The sequence below is a fragment of the Myripristis murdjan genome, chromosome 14 (assembly GCF_902150065.1).
Source record: "Myripristis murdjan chromosome 14, fMyrMur1.1, whole genome shotgun sequence".
NCBI lineage: Eukaryota > Metazoa > Chordata > Actinopteri > Holocentriformes > Holocentridae > Myripristis > Myripristis murdjan.
In genome coordinates, this window is record NC_043993.1 from 31,569,882 (window position 1) to 31,584,256 (window position 14,375).

Here is a 14,375-nt window from a genome sequence, read left to right on the forward strand (position 1 = left end):
CATGTACTTTTAAATTCTCTGACGTGGATTTTTAAAGCACTTTTGTTCGATGTATTGATGTTTTGTTTTGTGTTTTGTTTTATTTTTTTCCTTCATCAATGACGTCTTGCAGCTGAAGCTCTGTCACCCAGCGCAGCTGTCCAGGGCATCAGAAGATCCTCTGAAGGTACAATTGAAAATTTAATTTAGAGGCCACTGTTGAGATAATTGAAATGAGAAATGAAGTGAATCTTTTTTTTTTTTTTTTCCCAGTGCATCTTGCATGCTTGTGGCTCTGTGCATTTGTGCAGTTTATTAGCTTCATACAAAGGCAGACTCAGATTTAAAAAAAAAAAAAAAAAAAAAAAAAAAAAAAAAAAGCCAACAAGCAGAAAAAAGGCCAAGTATTTTTGAACTGGACAGAGCCAAATACATACAACACACCACAGCCCCAGAGGAACATATAGCATTTTTTAGAAATAGAATTTTATTACTTCGGCATTTTACATGCAGGATGAAATATTACTATAAAAAATGCAGAACGAAATATTACTATAAAACATAATTTCTGCCTTCAGATGTTGCCAAGGATATTTTGTTGTCTGTCCCTGAAATATCCCACCTCAGGAACCTTGGGGATCATGGAAAATCCATATTTTGACTGTAGAATGAAAACTTGCCATTTTAACATTTCTGACTCTCGATATGTTTCTGGCACACAAAGGCAACCCAGTGGCCAGAGTAGATATACTGGTCTGGTCCGCTGTGTGTTAGCAGACACTCGTTGCACTGATACTAGTTCTCGTGCTCTGCAGTACAATCATTTTTGGCATTTGGCAGCATGCGGTTCAAGGGACTTCAGCTGTTATACCACTTGGTTTTTTAAGCCGGCCTCAACTTTCCTGCTACTTTTCAATGTTAATTTGTTGTGTTGCCTCGGTGGTGATTAAGACAAATCACAGCACAGTCTGTCATTGCCAGCTCAGGCTATGAAAGATAGAATGTGTCAAAGTTAAGTTGTACAGGGGGAGAAAAATGGACCAGTGATGCACTTATGACTCGGCAGCCTCCACTCTCAGCGGAGCCAGCCGGCCGCTCCATATGACTACCAATAAGGGACTGTCTTCATCTTTTTGAAACCGGTGTTGCTTGGCTCACCACCGGCCCACAGGTCGCCCAGCTCACCACAAAAACTCCCACTACTCCAGATGGCCGGACTGCCCCTGCCATCATATTTTGATTACCTCTTGATGCGCTCGGCATTTGGCATTTTCATTTCTCTCATTTCTCTGCCTTTCAGCAGGGAGTCTCGTGGAGGATATTGGTGAAATGATTCTCCAGCTCCGGAGACAAGTGGAAAGCCTGTTCAGCATAAAGTATGGTAAGCTACCTGCCGTGACGCAGCCTCCATCTCATTCTTAGGAGGGACACAAATTATGTCAGGCCCATCAGTTTTGCAGCAAGGCTTTAATTTACCACATGCACTCACTCCATACAGATGAAAAACAAAACTTGTGATAGTCTCTTGTAATGTGCCTCATGTCCAGGCACTTAACTTGCACATTTTTGTGTCCTGATGTGTTTTCAGGCTTTATGTGGTACATGTGGTGCAACCATTTAAACGCAGTCAGCTGAAAAAAAAAAAAAAAAATCCTCATTTTTGGGCTCACTGTTTACATCCTGTCCACATACGATGTACAAAAAACTACTGCTGCCCAGGTACATATTATTAATTTGTTGAACTGACAGAGTTTGTTGTTGTTTATTGTATGTGCAGAGTAACTTTAAGAGCTGCACACTCGGGGACCGAGCTTTCTGTTCCTCGGCTCCTCGACTGTGGAACACCCTCCCAGAACATCTGAGGGCCCCACAGACTATTGAGTCTTTTAAAAGGGGACTTAAAACTTACCTCTTCAAAAAAATCTTTCAATCTATAATTGTTTCTTGTTTGACAACTGTTTTTAATACTCTTTGCTCTATTTGTTTGTTGGCTGTGTTCTCTCTTGTAGCACTTTGAGATTTTTTGTTAAATGTAAAGTGCGTTATAAATAAAATTTATTATTATTATTATTATTATTATTATTATTATTAATGAGCCTAACACCATTTTTTTTATTTTTTTTTTTATTTGGAGAGACAAGGTTCACCTGGTTGGTCTATCACACACAAACGCACCGTGGCCCAGTTGATTCTGCCCACCAAACAGCTACTGGAGAAATAATATTCTAAAGAATATTAGTAATAATAACAATAAGGGATATGTCAACAATGTGGTTGTAAGCATGTGCCTCATTTTTCAAAAGCAGTCTTCAGTTGGAATATGAAATTCCAAAACTACATAATGTCCCACAAGTTTTAAGGTTTTGTCTGTAATGCAATGAGAGGTTAACTCATATAGTTTTTTAAGGATAATACTGATAATAATGCATATTTTCATGCTAAAAAAATTAAAACTACATACTGTTTACCCAAAACCTTTCAAACAGCAGTTCGATCATCATGTGACACTAAACACCCTTAACTCTGTCTATTCAGTGGAATGAAAACTATAGGATATGTTGGCCATTTAAATGAATAAGTAATTTACTAAAAGCGAATTTAAAGAGTAAATAACATGTGCAACGAGAATGAAATTTTCTTGCAGGTTTTACATACTGTTTAAGGTGGCTGTGTTTCAGCATATGCACTTGACAAGTATGACACCTAGACAGTTTGATAATTAACACATCATATCCTGCGGGCAAAATAAGTTGAAGTGGGGGCCTGGGGCCTAATGAGAGTCAGCGTGGTTAGTATGAGAGTCAGCGTAGTAGCGGCGGTTCATACAACCCCTGAGCAAGCTTACTCCTCTCAGTACTTCAAATATGACTTTATTGTCTGTGTCAGCTGCAGGCGGCAGTAGTTCAAGGGGCGGGTTGGGATTCGGAGGCGGTGCAAAGCGGCCGTGGCACCAGGAGTTCAGTTTCGGATGGGCCAAAGTAACATTGGCTGGGCCTTTTAATTACAGAAGTTAATACTGTTTGCCTTCCTTTGATAGTTTCCAACTGGCGCTCTTTGCTAAAACAGAAATGACTGATCTCACGCTGTGGAAAGCCACTGGCTCGTCTGATTGATGATAACACTTTGTGCTGTGGATTGTGTCGACCAGTGATTCCAACGCCTCCCATCCAGCCACAGAATATTAATGAATTCTGAAAATGTGAGGAGTAAAAAATGTTCCCCGGTATTTAGAATATTCAGCATTTATCTTCCTATATTAAAGCAAACACCAAAAACAATCAATTTTATTATGATTTTCCGACCCCAAATATGTATGTTTTACCCGCAGATATTAAACACGCTATAAATCCACTTGCAGCTCATAATTAGTTCCCTACAAATAGCCAGCACAACCTGCTGGGGCCAGAACCAAAAATTATGTGTTTTCTACCCAGAGGTATTTATAAAAAAAAAAAAGAAAGTGCCGTGAGAATGTGTCCACACATACTTCACACAGTGTTTACACAGTTTTTGGCTGCAGGCTGATGAAAAAGTAATTTTAACTTTATTATTTCAATATACTGTAAGTGTCTTTACTGTCCAATTTCATTGTGCGTGTATGATTTTGTACAAGCTTTTATTATCTGTTTTATTTTTCGAGCGGAAATCTGTCTGTTGCACTGTGACACACAGCACAGATGTGACTGTGGACAGATTTAGAGGCGCATGTGTGATCAATTCATCATCATTATGGGCGCTGCAAATATGCCGAGCCGTGCGTAATGACACAATGGAGTCTCGCTGCTGTTAGAGGACGTTGCCAGTGCAAGACCAAGAAAAGAAAAAGACATGAAAAGGGCAGGTGTGTGGAGACTGCTGGAGAGAGAGGTGGGGTCCCCTTAGGCCCACCCACAACACCACACCTGGCGTAAAGAGTGGCTACAGTTCCCACAGGTCACCACTAGAGGCCGATAGAAGTCATAGATTACCTCTCTAATGAGAAATAAGCGCTCTTTTCTTTCGCATCTCTGCCCTCTTTCCCCAGCTGAAGCTCTCGGCCTGCCTGAACCGGCCAAGGTACCGTACTCCAAGTTCCAGATGTACCCAGAGGACCTGTACGTCACCGGGCTGCCGGAGGGAATCTCTCTGCGGAGGCCCAACTGCTTTGGAGCCGCTAAACTGCGCAAAATCCTGGCTGTTAGCAATCAGATCCAGTTTATTATAAAAAGGTAAGAGCAAATGAGGGAAATGGCCGAACACATAGAGGGATTCAAACTATGTGGTGTAAGCAACTGTTGTTTTGTCTCCAGGCCTGAGCTGTTAACCGAGCAAGTAAAACAAGAGATGCCTTCCATCCCCGCGGGTGATTCAGGTACCTCCGTCTTTACCTCCACTCTTAGATTTTTGCCATCTAGTGTGTCAGTGCAACACAGCCAATCAGATCAATACGCCACTTGTTAATTTCATTGCATTAATAACTTGTTTATTTCTGAATTATTTGAATCTTTGTAAAGGGTGCTTTAGGGCAGTGGTTTTCAAAGTAGGGTCCGAGGACTCCCAGGGGTCTTTGAGGGGCTTTCAGCGGGTCCTCAGCCAAAATTAGGATTAGTTTGTCACTACAATTTAAATGCTTGTAAAGGGCATCTGTATGCAACCTTGGTGGTGTTCTTTCTTTAATAATCTTTTGGGGTCTTTTTTTTTTTATTTTTGTTTTCTTGTAACGACTTGTAGATGTCTTGCTAATCCTGGAGTCATTTCTTGCTAATTTCCCCACGTTTTGATAGAAATCAAGTGAATTTGCTTAGGTTTCACATGCCTGATGCCTTTCAGCAGCACTAAAACACAAAAGTTTTGACTTTTGATTTTCGATCCAGCATCATCATCATCATCATCATCATCAAGCTTTACTTATGTACTTGAAAATTACAGAGGATTGCTTCTCATTTACAGCATCAAATAACAACATGGTTAAAACAAGCACACCAACAAAAAACAATACTGAAGATTAGTAACAGTAATAAAATGTAACAGGTAATTTTCCAGTCGAGGTTTGGGGCCTCATGGGAGTCAGCCTCAGACTCCAGAACATGAACAAGTTTGAAAAGTCCTACTTTAGGGTGCCAGCTTTGATGGATTAGTCTTTAAGCCAAAATCTGCAAATTTACACAGGTGTGGAAAAGCACAGAAATGAATCTGATCATTTTCAGGTCTTGAAAAGTTCATGAAGGGGGCAGGAAAAGTCTGGAGAAGCTTGGGGGAAAACTTTTAGGATTTCAGCAACCCATAGTCATTTCACATATTGTGCTATGTGACGCTTTGAACAATTGTGATACGGTCTATTTGACATGTCATTTTACCCAGTCACCGCCCTGCATATATTGCATTAAGAAACATTGAAAGTCTTTATTGCCAGTCAGGCAGCTCAAGTTTGGAAAAAGGTGTTAAATTTTGAAATGGCAAAAATGTGTAAGAACCCCGTACGCTGAAACTTCCACCAACTGGAAGCTCACAAAGGTAATTTTTAGATGTCACTTCCACTTGTCCCTGCTCTCTTGAAATTATGAGGTGAAATCCAGTTCATGGGCTATTTTTAATACAGCTATTCCAATAAAAAAGAAAGTCCTTGCAAGGATTTCCTACAGATATCTGTGCCTTTTTACTCTGACAAAGCTTTGCTGACAAAGTGAGTAAGTGCTGAAACTAAGTGCAGGCAGAACGTTTCCTGTGTACAGCAATAAATCTTAGGAAACAATAAAAACAAAAGAGTAACCTGTGAATATTTTTTCCAAAGAGCCGGACACCAAGGACGCAGTAACGGTAACAGAGGATACTGCAGTTGTATCCAAGAGACCTGGATTCTCAGGTATGATCAGGTCTACGTATTTCACTTCCCATCACCGCATTCCCTCATTGTAATTTTCATAAATACTTAATGTTCATATGTAATAGCTGAGATACTTATCAACATTTGGTACTACATTTGCAGTAATCACGCTCCCTTCAAAACTGACAACTGCATTATGTGGTACGGCGTTCAGGGAAGATGAAATGATCAATTTCCTTGCATAAATCAGTCAATAAATCATTATTTTATCTCTCTGACTCCAGACTGCCTGGAGGCCAAGCTGTCCAGAATCGACCTGGCCAACACGCTGCGAGAGCAGGTCCAAGATCTGTTCAACAGGAAGTACGGCGAGGCATTGGGCATCAAGTACCCCGTCCAAGTGCCTTATAAGAGGATCAAGAGCAACCCGGGCTCAGTCATCATCGAGGGCCTTCCGCCTGGCATCCCCTTCAGGAAGCCCTGCACCTTCGGCTCCCAGAACCTGGAGCGGATCCTCGCGGTCGCCGACAAGATCTGCTTCACCATCACCAGGTAGGAAGACCGGGGCCACATGACTCGCTCAAACAGCAGCTTCCCTACACCAGGACAACAACAGCGGCAGCCTTGTTATTCCAGAAGTTATATTGCTTATTACTCATTTCCAAAGTTATGTTTTTGCTTAACATGGTGATCCCTCCAGGAATGCAATCAACACACCCCTAAAATTGGCTTCTGCAGCCTCTTACCTTCAAAAATTGTGCTCCTCGCAGCTTTTCACCCTTTCTGCCAACTTCCGCAGCTTCGCCTCTTCTTCTCTGTGATTTGTTGGCTCAGTAAAAGACGCTCATCATTTGGTCTCCTAACAAGTTCTGAACTGTTGTAAACTAAGAAAACGCCTTAAAACTTTTTAAATGTAAGGAAGATGCAGTTAGTTTAGTGTGAGGGCACATGAACTCAGTTCCCCTTTCCTGTCCTTTAGCTTGATGAGTATCAAAGTAAACATGGAGAGAATCAGCACTCCTTATCTAAACTAGCCTCAAGTAAAAGGACAAAGACTAAAACACACTGAAGAAAGGAGGGCTTGTAGTTTTTAGACAGCTGAACTTCAGTCTGTTAACCAAAGTAACAATTTACTTTTTAATTAACTGTAATACAAAGAGTGAAATTTCAATGATAATGTGTTATATTACTCACTGCAGGAAAATTTTGTTTAACTGTAGAGATACACACAAAAAAAAACTCCAAAAAAACTCTACAAACATGGAAGAAAACCTCGGAAGCTCTCTGATGATAACTTATTTAAAAAGCATGGTCTACTTTTGACCCTTTGTGCAGAGGTTCTGGGGAGTTTTTTGTGCTCTCCGGTTATTACCCAGCCTGATGAGCACCTGATTGACCTAATTCCAGGCAGGTGTATGTGTGTTTTTTACTCTACAGTCCACTGCAATGCTCCCCATTTCTTCTTTTTTTTTTTTTTTTTTTTTTTAAATACAACCATAATACATAACTTAACAGCGCCTCACCACCCAACACTGACAGCTTAGGTCTGAAATACCTCGGCACAGATATTTTTTTAATGTGAATGTTTGTCAGATGCATTAAAGATGGATAACTGACTCATACATCTTTTTTTTGTTTGTTTTTTTTTGCAGACCTTTTCAAGGACTCATTCCAAAACCAGGTAAGAACAACATTACATTTTTCATAAGCAAATTTGCCTCTTTCAGACTTCACTGAGTGTGAACTTTGAGCAGTAATGCCGTACATCATTCATCGTTTATTTTCACCAGCACCTCGACGTATCACTTTACTAAAGAAGGCCTACGCCTCGATAAGTGGTGAGTAGCAAACCGTTTACCAGCACCAGGTGTTGAAGTGCAGTGCAGCATTAGGCGTTCCTCGACGGATCCGTGTCCTTAACCGTTTGTCCTCGCCTCACAGATGATGAAGATATCAACCGCATGGGGGAGAAAGTAGTCCTTCGCGAGCAAGTCAAAGAACTTTTCAACAAGAAATACGGTACGTACAGATGCAGCTGTCCCTTGCTTGTTACTTGTCTCTTAATCTTCAAATAAACTCCTAAGAAATCTATACTTTACAGTTTTTGCCTGTATGTTGTGTAGAGTTACACGCCAATACTTGTGCCTGAAAGACTGCCGTATTAATTGGTGTTATTGATCTGCGTCATGTTTCAGGTGAGGCTCTGGGCTTAGACCGGTCCGTGGTGGTCCCGTACAAGCTAATCCGTGCCAGTCCAGAGGCTGTAGAAGTCAGTGGCCTTCCAGACGATATTCCCTTCCGAAATCCCAACACGTACGACGTTGTCTGCCTGGAGAAGATCCTCCAGGCCAGGGATGAAATCACCATCAACATCAAGAGTCAGCTTCAGTGAGTGTTCAGGCAGAGACCGGTGTGTTCGTCGGTCCAAAACGTTATTCGCCAAACCCTTTGACTGAGTTTTGGACTATTTTGCAGTCCCAAAGCGGATCGTCTATGAAAGCGATTACCGTCCACTTCCTGAGATGTCAAAGGCTACATTTCCTAAACAACAGCTCTGACTACTTTAGGTCGATCTGAAATGCAGAGAAATATTTTGACCTTTAGGCAATAAAGCCACAATGAACTAATAGATTTTATTTTAATAGAACTGAATTTCCTTTTCATTTAGATAAACTTTGATCATGAAATCAAGCCCATTTTGAAACCCTGAAATTTGATCCTGTGCTCAAACCCTCAAACTGACATTAATTTTGGCTTCTTTCATTAGTTAACAAAGTTAATTACTCCTTGAAAACTCAAGCCACCCTTGAATTTTTTTAAAAGTTATTTGTCGCACAAGAAAACACAAAAAAGTTGTGTTGAGCACCTGTAATTAAATTTGACTCAGGCTGGGGTTTTTCCTACACTAACTCTAATGATGTACAGTAACTGCATGGGATCCAAAACCTTGTCATCCTGTCCTGTCACCATAAAAATACAGAAAAATGTCAGACTACCCCACATATAATGAGCTTATGATGTGTTCAGGCTAAAATGCAGCGGATTTATTTGGTTTTTAGTTCTGTGAAAAGAATAAGCCCTCTGCCTCTTCCTTGTATGAACAGAATTCACTCATCGCTGTTATTTCTCCCACACAGGCCTTTTGCAGAAATCTGTACCCAATCCTGTAACACAGGTAAGTGCCGCCACGTTTTCCTTTTGTCAGCGGGAATTGGAGCCCCGCAGTGTGACGCCTGCTTTACGGACTCGAGGTGAAGACGGTTTCCTTTTGTGTCCTCAGAAGGAACAGAAGCCTCCACCAATCGACGCAAGCGCAAGAGAGTCCAGGAGAGCAACCGAGTACCTGTATCCTCTGAGCTGGGGGTGTCAACCAGTCAGATTCCAGTGATGGTAGGTAGAAAGAAAGAGAGCATGAGGTAAATTATTCATCCATCAGCCGACAGGGAACATTGGCCCTGAATGCCTCAAAGATCAAAGATCAGACTTCTTCAGGCGCACACGAGTTTTCTGGCACAATTACAAGTCATGGCGGGAAATGTGGACGATGTGTCTGTTGGTTAGTATTAAGTAAATGTTTATGTTGACTGTATAATTTTAGCTTGTATGCATTTTGCGCACAGTTCTGCACTGGTGTTCAATCAATCAATCAATCAAATTTTATTTATATAGCACCTTTCAAACAAATGCATGATATTCAAGGTGCTTTACATCTTGATTGACAAATAAGCATAAAATAAGAAGTGAAAGGGATGCACACTCATAAAATAAAATATGGTTAATTAAAAAAACAAAAGATCAAGAAATAAGAGTGATCATACAAGAGAGTGAATAAAAAGATTTAAAACAAAAACAGCAATACAAGAAAATAAAAAACTCAAGAATAAGATACTGAGTAAAATATAAAAATATAAAAAACAATCAAATAGAATGTAGAATAAAATATATAGAAACTATTAAAAAAATAAAACAAATACAGATAAAATAATAAGTAGTAAAAAAGAAATAGAGAACCTATAAAATTATAATATTATAAGACACCACATCAAGGCCAGACCAAAGAGATGGGTTTTTAGTCTACGTTTAAAAGTTTCAGTGTTTCCAGCTCCTCTCAGATCCTCTGGCAGGCTGTTCCAGAGTTGATGGTAGTGATGGTGTCGATGGAAAAAACAGCTACAAAGCAAACTAGAAGAATTGGAAATGTACTCATCGAGCCAGTTAGGCTAGCGAGGCTAAATATCACATTGTGGCAGCTAACTTTACATGTTCATCAGCTAATTCTCCATTTTTAGAGAACCGAGAAACTTTCATTCGAGGTTCCTGTGTCATTCTGTGACAGGAACGTGAAATAACTTTAGTCCCTTTGCAAGTGAAGAAACCAAAAATACATTTCCCTGTATTTTCAAACAAGTATCGATCTGCCATTACGAGAAACACTGAAATCCTCAGTCATTTTTTTCTGCAGAAGAACAGCGCCCTCTTGTTTTGTGCCATAAAGCAAATCAGCGTGTTTTCCCGCCACATTTGACTCAGCTTCCCGCCAAATTTAAAATGCGGTGTCGAGGCCGCTAACCTCCTCAGTCTCCAAGGTAGCTACACAAATGTCTCAAAACGGATGAGATTATGATTCAGTGACGTTCAGATGCTCCACATAACATCTTTAATCGCAACAGATAAATAACATCATCCTGCATTTACCCACGAGTGTGAACGGCCCGCCTGAACCGTTGTTCTGGCTGCTTTATGGTTTAAAATGTGCACTATGCAGCAGTTCTGAGGTGAAGTCAACAAGCTACTGTGTCAGTAAAACCATTTTTTCCCCTCAGCAATATCTCTGATTTTCCTCTATCATTCTTTCTTTTATTTATATTTATTTTTTATCCTTATCTCTCCTCTCTCCCTCCAGCAATGGCCCATGTACATGGTGGACTACAGTGGTGTGAATGTGCAAGTTCCCGGCAAAGTCAAATACTGAAGGACAAAACCTCTATTACAGCAAAGGGATAAAATAATGAGTTTGTCAAGCTGATATTTATTACTATTCCCTATCAAACCTTAACACTTTGCCAGAGTGCTATGACTAAAAAAAAAAAAAAAAAAAAAAAAAAAAAACTCTACAGACTGAAAATAGAGACCCGGGGGTTTGACTTTGTGAATGATGGCCTAAAAGTGTTGAGGAACAACAAGAATGTATGTGGATCAAAAAGTTGCAGGGCAAAAGCTTGGATTGTTTTTGTCTCCCACGAGCCCACACAGTGCTGGCAAGACAACTGTCATTTTTTTAAAAAAACTTTTATTTTTAAAGCCGATAATTCTGGTTTTAAAAAAAAAAAAGATAAAAAAAAAAAAAAGCTCAATACTGTATTTGCCCTTGCATTTACCAAGTGTCCATCCATTGAGGTCACGCCGTTGGATCCAACCTGGAAATATTCGGTCGCGATGTTATTACTGACAACACACACACACACACACACACACACACACACACACACACACACACACACACAAGTCTTTGATAGCAATCTGGTTCCATAATATTCAGATGTTTGTACTTTTTATTTATTATATTTATTGAAATATAACATGATGTGCAGGGATGTAAAATACATTATTCTGTAATACAGCTCCTCGAGGAACTATCAGAACACTAACACAGATGCTACTAGTAACTCAGTACCTACAGGTAACCGCTGAAAACGAAACAAACACACCGACAATTAAGTGTCTTAATTGGGTGTTGGGCCGACCACAAGCCATCAGGACGCCGAAGGAGACAAAATGCCTTCCAGACAGGTAGAGACTCTCCCGTCCCGCTGGTGGGAGTTCACCTGCAGCCGCAGCAGCAGCAGCACTAGAATCGAGACATCAGAGAAAAACCTCCTCACACTTCATATGTTAGCACATTAACAGTATGTAAAATATCTCATTTAAAGTCAAACTGAATGTAACATGTAAAGGAAAGAATGGTATGTGTTATTCTGCGATGACTGTCTCTGGACTAACGATATTTAATATGCTGTACCTTAACGCCAATTAGGCCTTTGAAATAAAATGTGTTGCCTTGCGCTTTTATTTGTGCTCGAGTCATTCTGCAGGAGGTTGTTTCTGTGTTGCAGGACTCGATTCGCTCCGCAGCAAAGTGAGAGCACAGAGAGCTGCAGAGAAAAGCAGAAATACTGCAACTGTATTGTGTTGTAGACAAAAAAGCCTAAGTATTACTAAATACTGAAAATCACGTACACAAAATACTTTGAGGGCTCCCAGCAGAGTTGCAAAGGGGCGGAAAATTTCTGGTAAATTTCCAGAAGCATTCCGGAAACTTTCCATGGGAAGTTCAGCTGGGGAATTCTGGAAATTTTGTTTTGTCATTAGCAGACATGCGTGCAAACTAATGACATTTTTGACTTTGACTTATTTTGAGTAGATTTTTTTTCTGTCCTTCAACATTGATGGTGGATAAATGAATAGAAATAGGCTCGATGAAGAGATGAACACTCCTCACTCAGCAGCTAAATCAAACTATAATCTATATTCTTGTATGAAAACTGTATTTGTATGAAAACTGGCGAGCAGAAGGCAGAAGAACCAGCATCACAGTTGAGCTGGCTAGCACCATGATAGATAGCCTCTTAAATAGCTACTGTATAAACACATTTTGATGTATTTTTTCCAGTTAAACTGTAATACCACAGGTCAAATATATTTACCCCAGTCATATCATCAAAACCTTCTTGACTGGATGTCATCCGTGGGCTAAAATGGAGGCCGAGTCGTGTGGCTTCAGTCATCCTGCTGCCGTGTGCAGGATTCAAGAAACGATCTGTGCATGGGTTTGAGGAACGCACAGTGCAACTGAATTTGCATTAAATCTGGTTGTTTTAATTAGGATTATGCTGCAAGATGGTTTTTCTTCAACTACATTAAGTTCCCACTTAAAGCTTTGAAAATTCCCGGAATTTTGCAACCCAAGCTCCCAGTCTGTCAAATGTTTCACACACTTCAGATGTTTGGTGGCGTTTATTGTGCCAGGGAAGTGAACATGAACACAATGGAAACTAAATATTATATTTGTGAATTACTGCTTTTTTTTTCTTTTTTTTTTTTTTTTGTAATTGATGGTGAAGAAAAGTGCATGAAATCCCATGGCTTGGCCTGAGAATTGAATTCCCTGACTCGCCCTCTCTGAGATAGACTCCTCAAATTTCTATTACTTTCCAGAAAGCCCATGACCAGCGGGAACTCTGTACTTTCAATTCACAATCTCTCTCTTTGCCACACTTTCTTTTGGGTGGAATCATTTCCCTTTCTTGTGATACTGTATTTGTATTTCAGTTTGTGGCCTGTGCTTGACTGTCTGGGATTTCGCTTTTAGGACAGTAGTTTTTTTTTTTTTTTTTTTTTTAATAATGTGGCCTCATCTTGACTCATGGAGGGGAAAAAAAAGCTCTTTATGAATTGATTAATACTTCTATTGTCCTTTAATGCACCAACTGATGACCGAACAGCCATGATGGAGTTTTCTGCTCCTGGGACGCTGCTGGGAGGGTCTGGCAGGCGTTTGATTTACACACCTCAGGAAACTGAACCGTTGTTAAATACGGCCAGCGGTGCCCAGCTTCTGTTACTCGTTATTTGACAAATGTGTTTCCATCATTTCTTATCACTCCGCCTGTCACCTCGAGCAGGGAAACAAACTTTCTACAGTGATGAAATCCTCACAGACTGTTGTTCCTCTCGCTGGAGGTAGAGCATTTTTGTGGAGTTTAAACTTAAACGATGGTGCTGGTGGGGGAAAAAAAAAAGACAGGCTAATGAAACTAAGCGTGTAGTTTGATATGCAGGTAATTTTAAAAAAGTGGTGGGGGAGGGGCAAGCGAGCAGGAGGTGTAGACCAAGGTTTGGCTGGGGAAAGGTCAACAGTGACACTCATCCTTGTGCTTGGATCTAAAACTGCATTCACATGCAGCGACTCCTCTTCGCACATTAAAATCAGCGCACAGTAACATCCCGTCTGCAGGGACACGAGGGCGAAGGTGAGAGTGACCGTCGCTCGTCCATCAGCCGTGCGTCCCTGAAAGCCGGGACAAGTCACCGAACACTTCAGTCCGGTGTTGAGGTCGTTTCAGCGGTCGTGTTCCTCTGTTTCAACATTTCCGCTGCAGTAAACGTCTGGCTAAAGAGACGACTAGACAAGTCAGGTTCAAGCTCACATCAGCAAGCATCTGCCCTGGAGCAAGACACCGAACCCAACCTCTGACCTTTCTGTGGCGTGGGGAAAAGAGAAGGGATCACTTTCCCCTCAAGTGTTAAGTTAGAAACATTTGAAGAGTTCATTTGCAAAAACAGATAAAAGCCATTCTTAAAATGATGTGCTTGGAGTACACACACACATATACGCACACGCACAAAGCATGATTTAGGATAATAAACATTATGCCAGGCTAAATAAACATAAAAATAGAAATAAATATAAACTAAATTTTAATAAAATTCAAAAAAATTAAAAAAGGTTTAATAAATTCAAATGGAGATATCTGTTTTTGCAAATGAACTCTTCATTTTTTTCCCCCAAATGTTAGACAGTGAATCACACATC

At 40.4% G+C, this 14,375-nt stretch overlaps 1 protein-coding gene across 5 annotated transcripts in view; it reads left to right on the plus strand.

The window, feature by feature from the left end:
• The window catches only part of gtf2ird1 (GTF2I repeat domain containing 1), a 47,076-nt gene extending 35,233 nt beyond the window's left edge, over positions 1-11,843 (plus strand). For all 5 annotated transcript variants that reach the window (XM_030068418.1, XM_030068416.1, XM_030068419.1 and 2 more), the window contains 13 exons: positions 113-166; positions 1,280-1,360; positions 4,004-4,187; positions 4,269-4,330; positions 5,750-5,821; positions 6,067-6,334; positions 7,435-7,463; positions 7,573-7,620; positions 7,724-7,801; positions 7,978-8,170; positions 8,920-8,957; positions 9,063-9,172; positions 10,686-11,843. In XM_030068418.1, the coding sequence (XP_029924278.1) occupies positions 113-166; positions 1,280-1,360; positions 4,004-4,187; positions 4,269-4,330; positions 5,750-5,821; positions 6,067-6,334; positions 7,435-7,463; positions 7,573-7,620; positions 7,724-7,801; positions 7,978-8,170; positions 8,920-8,957; positions 9,063-9,172; positions 10,686-10,754 (1,286 nt within the window). In that variant the 3' untranslated portion in view covers positions 10,755-11,843. The remainder of the gene's footprint in view (positions 1-112; positions 167-1,279; positions 1,361-4,003; positions 4,188-4,268; positions 4,331-5,749; positions 5,822-6,066; positions 6,335-7,434; positions 7,464-7,572; positions 7,621-7,723; positions 7,802-7,977; positions 8,171-8,919; positions 8,958-9,062; positions 9,173-10,685) is intronic.
• The last annotated feature ends 2,532 nt before the right edge of the window (positions 11,844-14,375 follow it).